Here is a 16,030-nt window from a genome sequence, read left to right on the forward strand (position 1 = left end):
GGTGTTTGAGAACAGGGTGTTGAGAAGAATATTTGGACCGAAGAGAGATGAAGTGACAGGAGGTTGGAGAAAACTGCTTAATGAGGAGCTTCATAACTTGTACTCCTCTCCAAGTATAAGTAGAATGATCAAGTCACGGAGGATGAGGTGGGCAGGTCATGTAGAAAGCATGGGTGAGACGAGGAATGCGTACAGGATATTGGTTGGAAAGCCAGAAGGAAAGAGACCACAGGGAAGACCAAGGCGTAGGTGGATGGACAATATTAGAATGGATCTTAGAGAAATAGGATGGGATGGTATGGATTGGATAGATCTGGCTCAGGACGGGGTCCATTGGAGGGCTCTTGTGAACACAGTAATGAACCTTCGGGTTCCATAAAATGCTGGGAAATTCTTGAGTAGCTGCAGAATTGGCGGCTCCTCTAGAAGGGCTCAGCTTCATGAGTAAGTATTCTATTTCATGCTTTTCCTTACTTACTTATGCTTCACATTTTTGTTTATGCTATTTATTTAATTCTTGTCCAATATTTTCTTTTATGAATTAAACATACAGCCAGAAACTTAGCTGACGGACCAGTTAATTCCCTCATATTCATCCCTCTTTCATATATCTCCTTTTCCTTCCCACTCATCTTTTTAAACTTTTGACTTACTTAACCGGTACCAATGATGCTGGTGAATGATAAATAAGAAACTGGAAACGGAAAATTTAAGACCTAACAGGCTGGTCTAAAGGTAACACTCTAGACTTGTATTCAGCAGCTGCTCAGTTGAAATCTCCAGCAAGGATATTATCTAGTCTGACATGTTTCATGATTTTTACTCAGCCCTTCCTAGCAAATGCTGGGATAATGCCCAGACTAGGCAACACCTGTATAACACCAGCCCATATAATTTCAGTCCTGACTCTCAAGAATAAAATTTTGTAAAAAAATCATCTGAAAACTGAGACCTTTGGAAACAAAATAATAAAAAGAATCATAATTTCAACCAAACTTTAAGCTAATAACAAGGGCCATGACAATATTAATCACAAGAAGCTGCTCGTATGACTTGTATGACACATGACATCAGTCAACCTAACAGAGATCTCTCCAGTATGGATCACACTTGTCTACAAAGAAGTCTGAAAGTTTCAGTGCAGCTCGGTAGAATATGCGAGTATAATCTGTTTCGGTTGGTCCTTCTTTTCGTTATGGCTACTTTTTTTTTTTTACTCATATTGACATGGCCCCCAATTCGTTAATTTAATCCAGTTGAAATTATGGTTATTCTTATTACTCTTCTTCGAATCCCCCCCCCCACTTTCTTTCTTCTCTTCTGATTTGTTTCCGGCGTTTTATTCTTGACCTGAAGGCTGAACGTAATGACTTATTTTCTAGCGTGCGGTAGCGCGATTCCATATGTTTTAGATGAATGTACGTTTTGCGCGGAAATGAATATCTTAGTTCTCGTAAATGGCTTCTGTTGGAAGGCGGTTGCTTTGTTCGAACCAAATTAACTTCAGCCCTCAGTGTCTATGGCGAAAACAGTCCTACATAGCGCTTAAGTTTAACAATACTGGTGTCTGTGGGTTGAGAGCAGTTCTAATGAGGAGCCTATCAGAATGGGTTTCCTCACCTGAAGATGGAAAGAGAGCTAATTTTAAAAGCAATGATTAAAAAACAACGGCCGGAAAAGTCCAAATAGTAATTTGAAGCCATTAAGATTCTGGTCTTTCGTCATTTTAAATGTATTACGACTCTGGCAAACTGCTCTCAACGGTGACTTACTTCACCGCTTCTTCAGCACGACTTCCCACTGTCGGGCAAAAATATATAGCAAAATTAAAGTTAGTTATTTTAAAACGTTTAATAAAGTATTGAAATTAAGAAAATGGTTGACAAACCACAGGGATGTTGCAGTAAATGATCATGGTCTATGTTCTTGGGGGGCCTCAGGAAAACTACAAGAAGCACTCTATCAGAACAACCAAACTCCAGTGATTCCCCAGGCGCTTACACCATACAAAATATCGTCTCATCAATTGGATCAACTCTCGAGAATCGACTCCGGGACCTCCACACCGAAAAACAGGAGTATTTACCGCTACATCATAATACTTAGTGTCATTCAAGGAGTCCTGTCAAATACGTATCAGTATCACATTTCATAAACAGAAACATCAGAACACTCACCAGAATGCTTGGTGAGGATGGACAAAATAAAGAACACTAATTCCTGTGATAGGCCCATATGTATATCCTGTTAACTAAAAGCGACAAAAGAAATTCAACGATGATAATGATGATGACGACGACGGTATTATAACAATCCACAGTGGCCTTGCTGAGAGAATTACAATTCAAGAAAGCACAATGGGCAGGCCCATCATTATCCACTCAAGGTAAGAAAGAAGTCAAGCTACCTAATGCTGACAGAGGATCTTTGGATCTTTTTTGTCAAAGTTCACCCTTTATTTTGTATTGTTTCAGAACTGAAGAACTAAAATGGACATTGTATCAAACTACAGCTTATGTGTTTCGTATAAGAAGCAGATAGCTGCATGTGTTATGGAAATAATGCCAGCATATGCCTGCACTATGCAGCGAAAAGGCCAACGAATTTTCAAATTTGTCAACGTTTGTAATTTCAACTCAGTTATAGTGTTTTGTCTATACCTGCAACATAGACATTCACCTACAACAGCAGACAATAAGACTTACTAAGTACATACCCAAACACCTGGCACTTCATAATCATATAAAAATAGTATACACTATGAAGAGAAGTATATGAATAAAAAATAGATTTGATCAGTGGCTGCAAACCTGAATTGATACACTGAATTCAGTTCCATTGCAAACTTTCAACAATAATTTTATGTTCAGGTAAAGACATAAAATAGCTAATTGATAAGTAAATTCACACCGAGTGGGATTGTTATGCACATTCTGTATGGCATGTACACATACAGAAGAGATCACATCCATTTGTTTGAATCTGTACATACTGTCACGATTTAGAGGTGGCTACAGAGACAGTATGGATTGGTGAATGGGTTTATTGACCACTTATACACACCACTCGGAACTACAGGTAATTACAGCGCTATCGCTAATATCCACAATTTACAAATAACCACAGCATCCGCTAAGCCTTTTTCCAGCCTGCTCTCTCTTCACCAGCCGTTCCCTGGCAACGGCTTCTAACAGTGGAGATTCTTACTAGTCTTCTCTTCACAGGCTGACTTCCAACTAACTTGGTCGCACCCATTGTCTTCCTTATAACACCTCTGCAAGGACTGAGTACAAAACTCCGTTTCCAACAGTAGCTCTTTTGTTGTAGAGGTGTGTTTACCACGCCGCTGCATAGCAACGGCTGTTGTCTCGTTGTTTGTTTAGAGTCTTTTCCCTAGAAACGGGTCTATACGCAACAATATACGTGTAAAACTATCATTAAAGTAAAATAAAGGCATCCCTGTAACAGGCCGTGGAGGCCCATAGGGTTGTGAGATGTTGAGGTTTCCACATTTTCTCGAAAATCGGTTCATAGATGATGGGGAGGTTGTCAGCCCTACGCGCTGGCCGCCCTTTACCCCCAGAATATTCCAAGAATATTCCTGGTACTCATTTCTGATAGAGGCCGAGTCGACTCCCGGGGGCCATAGTGCGGCTGGAAGGTCAATTGAAAAAAAAAAAGATCCAATGACTTCATCGGGGCTTGAACCTGCGACCTTTCGGCTTGTAGGTAAAACTATGATACTGATTCTAATGAAATTGATACTTGGAGGGTTTTACTAAAGATGGACAATTTTCATTATGATCCATACTAGGTCAATAAATGTTCTTCTAAAAGCACGAAACTGCAACATGTTTTACTTTAATTCGATCGGTGCACAAAAACATACGTTTCATTGAATACAAATTTCATTACAATCTACAAGTCTTACATGAAATACTTTCGATGTGGCTCTGTTCGGTATGTCTGGAGCGCAATTAACTTTGCAAAAGCATATTTGCATCCGCAATAAATTAACATACAGTATAAAAAGTTACGCAAAAAATAAAAATATGTATTGTCCAGTCGAATAAAATGGGGCACGCGGTAGCGTAGTTGGTTGAGGAACTATGCTACAAGCCGGAAGGTCGCGGGTTCGATTCCCGATGAGGTCATCGGGGTTTTCAATCGACCTAATCCTTCCAGCCTCATTATGGCCCTGGGGTCGGCTCAGCCTCTAACAGACATGAGTACCAAGAATCTTTTTGGGGGGGGGGGGGAGGCGTAAAGAGATGCCAGCGCGTGAGGCTAGCAACCTCACCGCCATCTGTGAGCCGACTGCCCAGAAAATATGGAAGCCTCGACGTCTCACAACCCTATTGGCCTCCACGGCCTGTTACAGGGATACATAGCTTTATTTTACTTACCATTTGAATGAAATGCCTATTTCTTTCTATGGTCAGATACTACGCAGTTGCTGATGTCACTGTTCCGATTCATTATGAAACAGCCTTAACCATACAAGTTGGTTTCCGTAAAGGCAACTTACCGAGGAGACACTCTTCGTGGGTCGGTGGTATCGCACCTTCTTGAGGTAAACTGTGTAAATCCCTCCATCCACGCGTTCCTCACCCCACAGTCTCCACGTAGGCTGCTGAAACCAGAACACTTCATCAGTTACTGCGATACATGAATGTCACAGCAGAAGTTCAGTGCAAGCAGTTGTCTGGCTATCATCGAAATGGAAGGTTTAGTACAGTGTTTACAAGAGCCACTCGTCCCCATCACAAGCCAGTTTAAACCAGTTCACATGACTTCACCTTGTTAAGCCTATTAAACCATTCTTCCATCTACGTCTATGTCTTCCTACTTTTCCTATTTACCCTTCAGGCTTTGCTTTCTGACCAAACTGTTCATATAATTTTCATTTTCCCCCATGCATGTCATTGCTTAGGTCGTTTAAAGTACCTGTCCAACTCCAAGGCCTTGTAACATTTCACGCCATGTTGGATTTATGACTAAGGTTAAACCTCAGTGCTAGAAGACCACACGTGGAGGCTGTTCTCCATCCACGACTCGAAAACGCGTCATACTGTGGTGACAGTGATGTTATACAACGCAATATAACACAAAGCAAAAGTTTCTAGATATTGGAATCGTGGTTTTAAAGCCGATCAGAATTTGAACGATGGTCTTCGGGGTTTTAACTCCATGCGTACTTAGCCCCGGAGGCAGAATGGTGACAAAACCCAGAGGACGTCTGTGTGCCATTAAAACAGTACTATCAGCTTTTGAAATAATGCATCCTGAACTTGTTTTATCTGTTCCTGCTTCTGTTACAGGACTTGTAGAGATGGAAATGCATGTGCAATTTTGTCAAAAAAAAAAAAAAAAAAAAGAAGAGCTAAGGAAAATATACCGCCTGATAGACCTAGTCGATCACAGTGGCAGTGCGGTCGAATCTCATTTAAGACATGGGCGTCCATCTGCTTTTATTCTGTTTGTGTTGTCCTGTGTAGGCAGCGGCCTTCCGTCGGGCTGATCCCCCGTCCAAGGAGTCCTACTGACTGAGATTAAATTGAAGTGGAACGAAGCGTTTCATGGATGTCATATACTCCAAAGTGGAAACGACCGACCGACCGGCAGAGAGACAGACAGACAGACAGAGAGATAGATAAATAGATAGAGAGATAGATAGATAGAGCTAACCACGAATGGAAGGTAATATTAAAATGATTCAAGGCTTAAGAGTGCTTTCAGGATAGGGTACAGTGACAAGCTTAGGATAAAATGATATTGAATCTTTGGTTTACATACCTAACCAGCAGACGTTCTACATGTTATCAAGGAATACCCTGTACTGTGTTCTTCACTTCCTTAACAAAAATTAAGTTGTTCAGGATGACTAAAAATCAAGCACATAATAACGGTTTGGAGGGCAATTACAGCGTCCTTATAATCACGCGAAAAAACTGCGAGAAGCCGCAAGAAAGACTCCAGTACGACGGCATTTGGATTTTGGATTCAATCCAGAGAGCATCTAAATGTGAGTCAGGCCATTGTGATTATTTTTCAACACTGATAATACTAAATTACTCCCTTCAAGGTGCACAGAATCTTGCCCCACTGATCACATCGGGCCATCCACCACTTCCTGGACTATTTCTTAACATATCCGATACAATTCTTGCCCCCTTTACGGGTGTACAAAGTTTGCAAGATGTAGCTTATGTAATGGGCAAATGCTGACTGACACAAATCTCAGAATACCCGGTGTCTGGCCGAGATTCGAAATACCTACCTCTGGAATGAAACCAAATGCGTTACCACCCAGTTTTCTTCCTGGCTGTCAGGAGCCAGTCATCAACAGCTGTGAAGTTAAATTCCATAAGTGTTGTGTTCAGGACCACGAACGTTGAGTAATCGGTAACGCATTGCGTCTCTGACATACCCTGGCCTCTCCCTACAGGATAAACTACACCAACATTCCTTCCCAGTGCAGCGCCGTTATCGCACAGACATTTGATCTCAAAACTTCCCTGCCCACACAACATCGATTGCAAATAGACGTGTGACTCAGCGACCCCCTCTTTAGGATGCAGAACACAGCACTGTCGATTTATCAGCCGGGTACTTGAATGTGACAAATCCCAAAGCAGATAACATGGGTTTCTGCAAACCAATCTGAAAATGTGTGACGCTGTTGGTGACAAACCTTTTGTGTGTCCATGCTGTCACCTTCTGAGTATAACGGTGAGCAGTGGTGCGTATCAACCGGTGTTTAACACAACGAGGTCAAACCCGGGACAAACTATTCTACCCCCGCCGCCAAGGAATATCACCACGGAATAATTTTGGCGTTAACCCTCCCCTTTCCCCGCTCCAGAAGAATAAATGGAGTGGTTAACGGGATATGAGACAAGTCAAATCGACGGGAACTATTGGTGGAGCTAGGGATAAGATGATATTTCGGACGGCAAAATATTTACTGCCGCATTCTTATGATATAAAGGTACCAACAGCGTGCACTGGCGACTAGCACGCGTCCTCTCATCAGGCGTTGCAGAATGGCGACATCGGACTGGCCTGACATAGTGACAAGTGGTGAGGCGACTAACGTCTAACTACCTGCATCGAACCCGAGAGGGCGACGAAGAACCGATAAATAGTATGGTACAACGTCCTCGGCTTACTCTCAACAAATCGTTTTCGTGCGTCCAGAAAAGAGAAAGAGAGGCACTCCTTGACTCGGAGTTCTTGATGGACCTTATCATCCATATCCACGTGGCACGTCCTGGCACTGGCGGGATGACTTCCGCTGCAGTTCAAGCAGGACGAGCACAGTACCCCTTCGCAAGCCTCTCTCTCCGCATTTACCACACATCAGAAACGACTTGCATCGTTGTTGGGTATGTACAAGTCCCTGGCAAAGGAAGCATAGCATAGGGCTGTGGCCATACGGACATATGGTCTCTGCTTTGCCTGCAATTGTGTCTAGAGGCTTCTAAGTCACCTCGACGGATAAATAGTTCCATACCCGATGAAAATAATTCTTGCCAACATAACGAATTAAAAATTATAGGCCTAACCTAGGAAAATACCTGCAGTAAATAGTCTGGTGCAAAGAATTCTTACCAAATTCCGCGCACAAAACGATACTTCTTTGAAACAGTGGAGCCATAATTCTTCTCCGAGTCTTATATTACTTTAAACAAGGGGGATCTTATTAATCACCAAGTCGGTATCATATTTCACCAAAACTGTTGGATTCCGATTTAAGAAACATTTGTTGCCCAACATCAGTCTCTGAAACCACAAGGCTTAATCTTTTTTTTTTTAACGCGACTGAACGCTTAAACTGTCATCTATGTGAGATTTCTCTATCAATTGAGTGTTTCTTGCTTCCGTAGTTTGCAGAACATGTTCTACCCATCTCAGCAGCTTCATATACATTAATAGTAGGTCTAGTATTTATGTAATTTTCACCATTCATCTGATACATCTCTCTTAGGACCAAATATTCTCCTCGGAACGCAGTTTTCAGTCCCCCTCAAACCTACGTTGTTCCTCCAATATAAGAGAACAAATATCTCATTCATAAATAGCAAACAGCATAACATTATAGTTTTGTAATTTTAATAATTTCTTAAAGAATAGGAAAAGGGAGATATTTGTTAACCCATCTCAGCATAGGTGGACTCTTGCTAAACGCTACAACATAGCGACATCAACACAGGGAGCAGCCCTTACCCATATCATCATAAGAAAATCTAATATACATCACTCCAAATAAACAGCCTGTTGGGCGACATACAGAATAACGAGCCTAAGCTCCACAAAACGAGAGTAAGGTCAAGACCACACGACCTAACTTATGTGAGAAGATCCCGATACGCAGGCGCACCACACTGCAGTCACTTGTGCCTCCATAAAATCGCGTCAACACGTAGCTGTCACAGAGTTTTAGAAAGATTTATCGCAAAATATTTCATTTTCATTTTAGTACAATTTTAATTTTTGTTTTAATCTTTAGTCTTTAATTTTTTACATTTTATTATCTGCGTATTTTAAAATTTTTACTGAAAGACTTATTTCATGCATTTAAAAACACTCGAGTGCACAATAAGGATCCTTATTGAAGAATTAGGTGCAAACTGTTAGACGCAATTCAACAACTGAGTCTGGTATCACCGTACGCCTGTTGATGACCCAGTATAAGGGTCGAAACATGTAGCGTCAATAAAAACAAATGTTGATACGATATTGTCTATTTTGTTTTAAATACAGAATATTGTTGTGCAGACTGCATACTTTTGTACACATTTTATTTACGGTAATGAGCTTCGGGTTCCATAAAAGACGGGAAATTTCTTGTCTAACTCACCCACTAATAACTTCAATGTCTCTGGGGGTTAAATTCGTTAGTTAATCCGGACACACTGCCTTAAGCACCGGCTGTTTTTTGTAAAAGCATTACCTAATCTGGAGTGGGCACCACTTTATTTTTTACCACACCAAGACCGGAGCACAGCGAACGAAAATAGCAGTATATATGCTAGCGACCCACATCAACATCACAATTGCTTTCATTTATTTATTTCTTGCGATTGCAATATTTTCTCTATATTACGTATGAAGAAGTAAATATACATGCAGACCCCATGCCTATTATTATTATTCACACAGCGGCGGGGTAGACGAATTTTTCGCGAACTGTATTTCGTTCATTCCTGGAACCGGGATTCCTAAGTCACGTATAGGGATAGGCTACGAGCTGGAAGGCCTGGGCTCGATTTCCGACAGGGGTAAGATATTTTTCTTTTCTCCGCAGCGTCTAGATGGGCTATGAGGTCCACCCAGCCTCCAGTCCAACGGGTACCGAGGGCTCATTCCCCGGGGATAAGCGGCAAAGGAATGACTCTGAACACGCACCTCCATGTAGTGCCGAGTTCAAGAATGGTGTAGCTATACCCCCACTCCCCACGTGCTTCTGTAACGTCATGCTTAACTAATTAAGCAATTTTACTTTACCCTTCTACCTGGGGGATCTAATAAATCACGAGAAACCGTTTGTTCGGACCCCGGGATTCGATCTCCGTATATATTCGGTGCAAGTCAGCTATGATGCAGTGGTCAGATTAGTGGTTAGCCGTGTACGACTGCCGCCCCACTATGCTCCTCTTAGGGGAAATGCAACTGATGCCAGTATTGCACGAATGTGCTACCTTCTGTTACCGTGCAAACAGATTCGACCAACCAGTCTTCTTAGGGCAAGTTAACACACACTGGTATCGGTCGTACGACGTCCGTACGGTTCATGTCGCATCAAGTAGTAGAATATAAAGTGTACTTTTAGCTTTCATACGAGACGACATGCGACATCTCCCGTACGACAGTCGGAGAGCAGTCGGACGAAACCACACGGACTGCGACAGCCGTCCGACTGTCGCAGGCTCAATGGGTGATGCAATCCAGGTCTGTGATTCACATTACGCGACTTCATCCGTACGAACCCTGGGTGAAAATACCACATAGCAAGTACGCGCTCTCGGTCCATCGTTCATTGTTCCTTCATCAAAACTGCGGTTCGGTTCGGATAAAGTCGCTCTAGTGTGAAAATGAGGTCGCACGGCAAAAAANTCCATCTTCAGAGCAGGTGAATGGCTTGGAATGCAGAGTAGCAGTAGCTACTGCTCTCTGCATCCCAAGATGGAGGCGATACGTTCCTCCGAAACGTCGGCCAAAACGAAGAATACACGGCGCCTAAACTCAGAAGACGACTTTCTTCATAGTCATCGCCGTGAAAACCTCAAAACTTACAAATTATCAGGTTATTTAACAAAGCTGTTTCAACTACAATTCTATTGAATGGAATAAGTTTGGAAAATTGCCCTGAAAATCGAGTATGTAAAAGGTAAAGTTGTCCCTGTGCTTAACTAATTAAGCACTACGCCATGACGGTGTATGGATGTACAGACCCACATTTTCTTGACCTCGGCACTAGTTGGAGGTGAGTGGTCAACTTCACGCCACGGCCGCTTTACCCCCGGGGAAAAAGCCCCCTGTACCCATTGGATGGGAGGTTGGGTGGACCCCAGAGCCGGTTTGGACGACTTGGAGAAGAGAAAATTCTTCACACTGCCGGGACTCGAACTCCGACTTCTCGGTCGTCCAGCCCGTAGCCAGTCGCTATACCGACTGCGCTATCCCGGAGTCGGTATGGAGTGAAAATGTGTCGTAGCATTCGCATGGAGATACTGAGGAAAACTACGAGGAAGTCAGGACAGCCTGTATCGTAGTTGAAACTTAACCTGCCAGGTCCAGAATAAAACTGTAGAACGTTACATAAACACTGATCTCCCTGATGGCGTCGTCAAACTGCCGTGCTGCTATCCGGCTTGTAGAGTTAGGGAAATGACGAGCGAGACAGCAAGTCTTCCGGGTTTAGTGCCAATGGAAAACACAGATTACGACGCAAGAAACACCGAAAATGAAATATTTATAAACTCGAATGTAGGAATAACTTTACAATCCAGTGACCGTGTGCCTGACCGTCATTAGTGCCCAGGAACATGACGTCGTCTACGTTAAACACCTCGTAAAATCTGTGACGCTTCTATACTTATCCTCACAAGGCACGGGTACTACGCTCCCTGTTCCGCGGCACAGCACACTTCGTCTCTGTGCCGTCTGGTGTCGCTCTGGTCCTTGAGTAAAACCCCCATCTCACGTAACCAGCCCTAAGTTGGGCAGGCTAATGGAGGATCCATCTCCTCTGAACACCCAGACATGTTCTCCGATCGCCCCGTCCGCTTTCCGAAGTTGAAGCCTCAAGCAAGGTTACCTAACGACACTGTCAGAACCAAGACTATATAGCGCGGGATGACTGAAGAGTGTGGAGAGGTTGATGGAATGAGAACTAGCATGGGAAGCCGAACTGCTCGGAGAAACCCCATCCAATACGACCTGTCCTGAGCTCGAAACCGGGCCGCCGTGGTGGGAAGCCGACGAATAATCGCCTGAGCTATGGCATGGCCATCTTCCAAGAACTTTGCTCCTGCTGCTCTGAGCACAGGCCCCTCTAAATTAGTGTCCCCCCGGGGGAGACAGAAATCCCAGCACTTAAAAACTCCCTAGAAACTCAGCTACCATTTGGGTCCATGGGCCATTAGATCAATCTATCTTATGCTGGACCCTCCATCCGTCGCCATGCAACGTATGGTCTTCAAACATTATTTAACTAGGCCCAAATAACAACGCTTTGCTCCTTGGTTCAATCACGTCATTATCGAAATTTTCTCAGCTTTATAAATATTTATTTTCCGTTATATTTCAGACTGGACCTTTATAACGTCAAACGGCAGTTGTGGGGGGGGGGGAAAGCGATAAAGGGGTAATTTTGGACAGTATCTTGGTATTTTCGTGAAGATATCTGTCAAGATCAGTCAGGATAGCCGGTCCCCGGGCTGAGATATGAAATCACGACATCCGGAATAAAAATCAGGAGTGCTACCCATTCGATCAAGACGTTCGATGACTTTCTTAAATGGCTCATCTTGCACAAATACAGCGCTATTCCTGCCCCAACAGTACAAAACAGCTAAGCCCAATAATAATACAGACCAAAGTAATGATTTACCCCGTTGTTGGTGCGTGATTGCGTTCAGGAAATTCATGCATCTTCCCGATCGCATATTTTTCGTGGTTCTCTTCAGTATCATCAAGAGACCCAATGGACTGTACTTTAAAATAGGCTGCTGCCATTCGCTGACTACCTTCTATACATATTATCAACTCACCGTTAATCTTACGATCGAAGCAAACATACAAAAACATAAGTCAAGTTCTTCAATTATGAAGTTCCACCTATGGAAAAACAGGACCGAGTACAGTACTTAGCCGGTTAGCTCAACCGGTAATGCGTTCCAGTTACATTCGGGGAGATACCAATTACTGTGTTCCTATGACATGAGCTATTTTAACAGTTTTCCTCAGCCACTGCATCCGAATGGAGGGACCACTTCCTGCTCAGTCTTTTCCAATTCACCACACATAATTATCCTCTCGCCTCATCAACGCTATAATGATATCCGTTGATACACATTCGTTACGTAATCTACGATAGAATGTCAGGTTGTACTAACTGGAATTGGCGGCGATTCAAATGGTCTCGGGTTCCAATCTCGGCCAGTCACCGGCCATGCTGAGGATCCTCGTGGTTTTCCTCACTTCCTTGAGGGAAATGTCGGGGGAATACTTTAATAAAGACTAAAATTACTTTCTTTCACGTTCGTATTATGTAATTTATTATTATGTATGACTTATGTAATTCTACATTATGTAAACTAGGCACCTGCAAAATCATGAACTGAAATAGACACACAACCACAGCACAGTACTTACTTTAAGATGCCACATTATCCTTCCATGTTCTATACCATTTTTAGAAGTAATTCTGCAGGATCGCCTTCAGTGAAGTTACCAGAAGAGCGGGTAGTTTTCAGGTTACGTATGCACCGACGAGGAATACGGAGAGGGCAAAATTCCCGTGGAAATCCCAACCCCACACTACCATGCATCAGCAACGTCGCCACTGACAACTCCGAAGAGAGTGGTTCTATCGTCTCGGATGCCCACGGAAATTCAAGTGATAGCCAACAACACTGCATCATTTGGTGACTCCCCTTTAAGTCTCCGGGCAGGAGTGTCCAAAGTTTCTTGATGGCAAGCAACACTTGATCAGACTTATCGCTGTGCATTCTACAGCACGGATCACACGCTCTTTTACAGTAGCGGAAATCAAACTGAGACAACAACTTTTCCGTGGCCTCATTTATGAATATGGCATTTGCCGTAACTTGAAGAAAAAATGAAGGTAAAAAGGTAAAGCCCTGTGTTTAACTAATTAAGCACTACGCCATGAAAGCATATGGGGGAGTGGACGTACAGATCCACTTATTCTTGGCCTCGGAACTAGTTGAGGTGTGGCCACCTTCACGCCCCGGCCGCTTTACCCCGGGGCAAGAGCCCCGGTACCCATTGGATAGGAGGCTGGGTGGGCCCCAGAAGAAGTATGGACGACGTCAAGAAAAGAAAATTTTGCCCCTATCGGGATTCGAACTCCATACCCTAGCCGTCCAGCACGTTCCCGACTACACCGACTGCACTATCCCGGTTCCTGAAGAAAAAACTGTATAATCTAAAATGATTAATGACGAGGCAACCTTGTGGGTCAATAACGTTTGTTGCTGACATAATTTTAAAATGCTTCTACTACATTTCCGTCTAAAGTTCAAATTCGTGAAAACAGTTTTTTTGCATTCTAAGTTGACAAGCTATTATTTTAAAATGAAACCAAGACTATGACCTTGTCGTAGTCAAGAAAAAAGAATATGCCATGACGTCACTCAATTCTACGCAACAATCTGATGAGGACATTCCAAAACATGTACCTGGTTTGAATTATTTCATGCATAGAGTTTATATGGAGTTCATTCTGGTTATATAGAAAAACAGAATGCCAAAATAACGTTGTAAGGAAAATGTGCAAGAATTCAAAGTTCTCTAAACAACTGCGTGTTATTGGTGAACATATCCGGTGACTGCAACCGCCAGCCGACGTTCAAGATTCGGAGAAAACTTTTTGATTATGGGGGGATGCGGCAGAAACACAGATGCAGAATAATCCACTCTCTTACATCTTGCTTGCTTGGCTTACTCTTTGACTCAGAGGAGGCAGTACGTTCCTCCAAAACGTCGATAAGCTTATATCAGACTACACGCCATCACAATCTACAGTACTCTTCCGTCACGGCTGAAAAAATTTCAAATCGATTTATTTCTTACTTTTGACGTCTTTCGTGTTACACGCTGCAGGACCCATACCGTGACCTTCCCAACCTGAGGGACTGAAATCAGCGCAGCATGTCTCCTAAAACAAAAACTACATCAAGCGTGAAGCGCAGCACCAATCTGGCTCGCGACGGAAGTCGATATGTGGATGAACGAACAAGGCTACCTTAGAGCCGAAGGTAATTGCCAATTTTCAACGACAATTCCAGGATTCAAATGATGAGGTTGAGGATTGTTGTAACTAGAGATTAGTGAGTTTGCAACGTATTTGGGAGGGTCCCTAAAGCTGCTGCTAGTTCCGCTATCCATAACCGTTTCTAATCTTACTTAGTACCACACAACAGAATATCAGGACGTCTTAAAACAGGCCTGGATCGCTTGCTCCCACATCCTTACCCACTGTGCTTCATATCCATCATGACACGTTACATCTGACATATTAGCGTCTGTGGACAATGTACAGTTTCAGAAATAAGGGTTCAGTGAGATCAGGGTTCCTTTTAACGTACTCTCTCTGCATGGATTTGTATGAACTGAGTATAACCACGGCAATACTAGTCGCACTAATCGACATCCCAACTTGGATGGTACACAGGATAATAGCAATAACACTGCAGACTAGCAGCATATGGAAAGTACCTAGTTCGAATCTCGGTAGTCGTGACTGAGCTTTATTGTGGTTATCTAGCTGAAACTTCATGATAAGGCAGAAACATTTCCATTAATTATGCTACGACCATCTCCTTCCAAATCTTTACCTATTCACCATCTTATCTGATCTAGGTCTAATATGATGTATGAATGGCTTAGGCACCAAAAAATGGACAATTAAATAAATACACCGTGCATACATACAGGAGGCGTCGGGGTAACGCTCCACACAGTCTAGACCTCGACACTACACAAGACTGACCCTTAGCTCCGGCCGTTTTATATCAGCGAAATAACCCAGGTAGAATAAGAGTCCGTGGGTTACAGGGGCACTCTGAAGAGCAGTGGTAGGCCACAGGGGCACTCTGAATAGCAGTGGTAGGTCACAGGGGCACTCTGAACAGCAGTGGTAGGTCACAGGGGCACTCTGAACAGCAGTGGTAGGCCACAGGGGCACTCTGAACAGCAGTGGTAGGCTACAGGGGCACTCTGAACAGCAGTGGTAGGCTACAGGGGCACTCTGAACAGCAGTGGTACACCACAGGGGAACTCTGAACAGCAGTGGTAGGCCACAGGGTCACTCTGAACAGCAGTGGTAGGCCACAGGGGCACTCTGAGCAGCAGTGGTAGGCCACAGGGGCACTCTGAACGGCAGTGGTAGAACACAGGGGCACTCTGAACAGCAGTGGTAGGCCACAGCGGCACTCCGAACAGCAGTGGTAGGCCACAGGGGCACTCCGAACAGCAGTGGTAGGCCACAGGGGGGCTGTGGACAGAAATAGTTATGATAACTACGTCCTTGGGAAGGATAGAGCATCGGTCGTCAAGCCCGTCGGCAGTCATTTCCCTCAGTGAGTTATCCTGCCTCATTAAGAATGCACCATCCTTACCAAAATTCGAACCTGCAACCTTACGAGTGTGAAGCAACTGTGAATGTCATGGCCACGTCATAGCTCGAGCGGTTAGTCGCTGGCTTCCCACCGCGGCGGCCCGGGTTCGATCCCGGGGCTGGTCAAGCGGGGTTCGTGGGGGACAAAGTGGCGCCGGT

At 43.7% G+C, this 16,030-nt stretch overlaps 1 protein-coding gene across 6 annotated transcripts in view; it reads right to left on the reverse strand.

Annotated features, from left to right (window-relative positions):
* Nucleotides 1–16,030, reverse strand: part of LOC111872900 (ral guanine nucleotide dissociation stimulator-like 1) — a 131,442-nt gene that overhangs the window by 37,231 nt on the left and 78,181 nt on the right. For 2 of the 6 annotated variants that reach the window (XM_023867167.2, XM_023867165.2), the window contains exon 2: nt 4,529–4,630. In XM_023867167.2, coding sequence (XP_023722935.1) covers nt 4,529–4,630 — 102 coding nt within the window. Of the gene's footprint in view, nt 1–4,528; nt 4,634–12,882; nt 13,011–16,030 lie in introns of those variants that run through there. The other 4 variants (XM_023867166.2, XM_023867164.2, XM_023867169.2 and 1 more) reach the window with 3 other exon arrangements.

The sequence above is a fragment of the Cryptotermes secundus genome, unplaced genomic scaffold (genome assembly GCF_002891405.2).
Source record: "Cryptotermes secundus unplaced genomic scaffold, Csec_1.0 scaffold387, whole genome shotgun sequence".
Lineage (NCBI taxonomy): Eukaryota > Metazoa > Arthropoda > Insecta > Blattodea > Kalotermitidae > Cryptotermes > Cryptotermes secundus.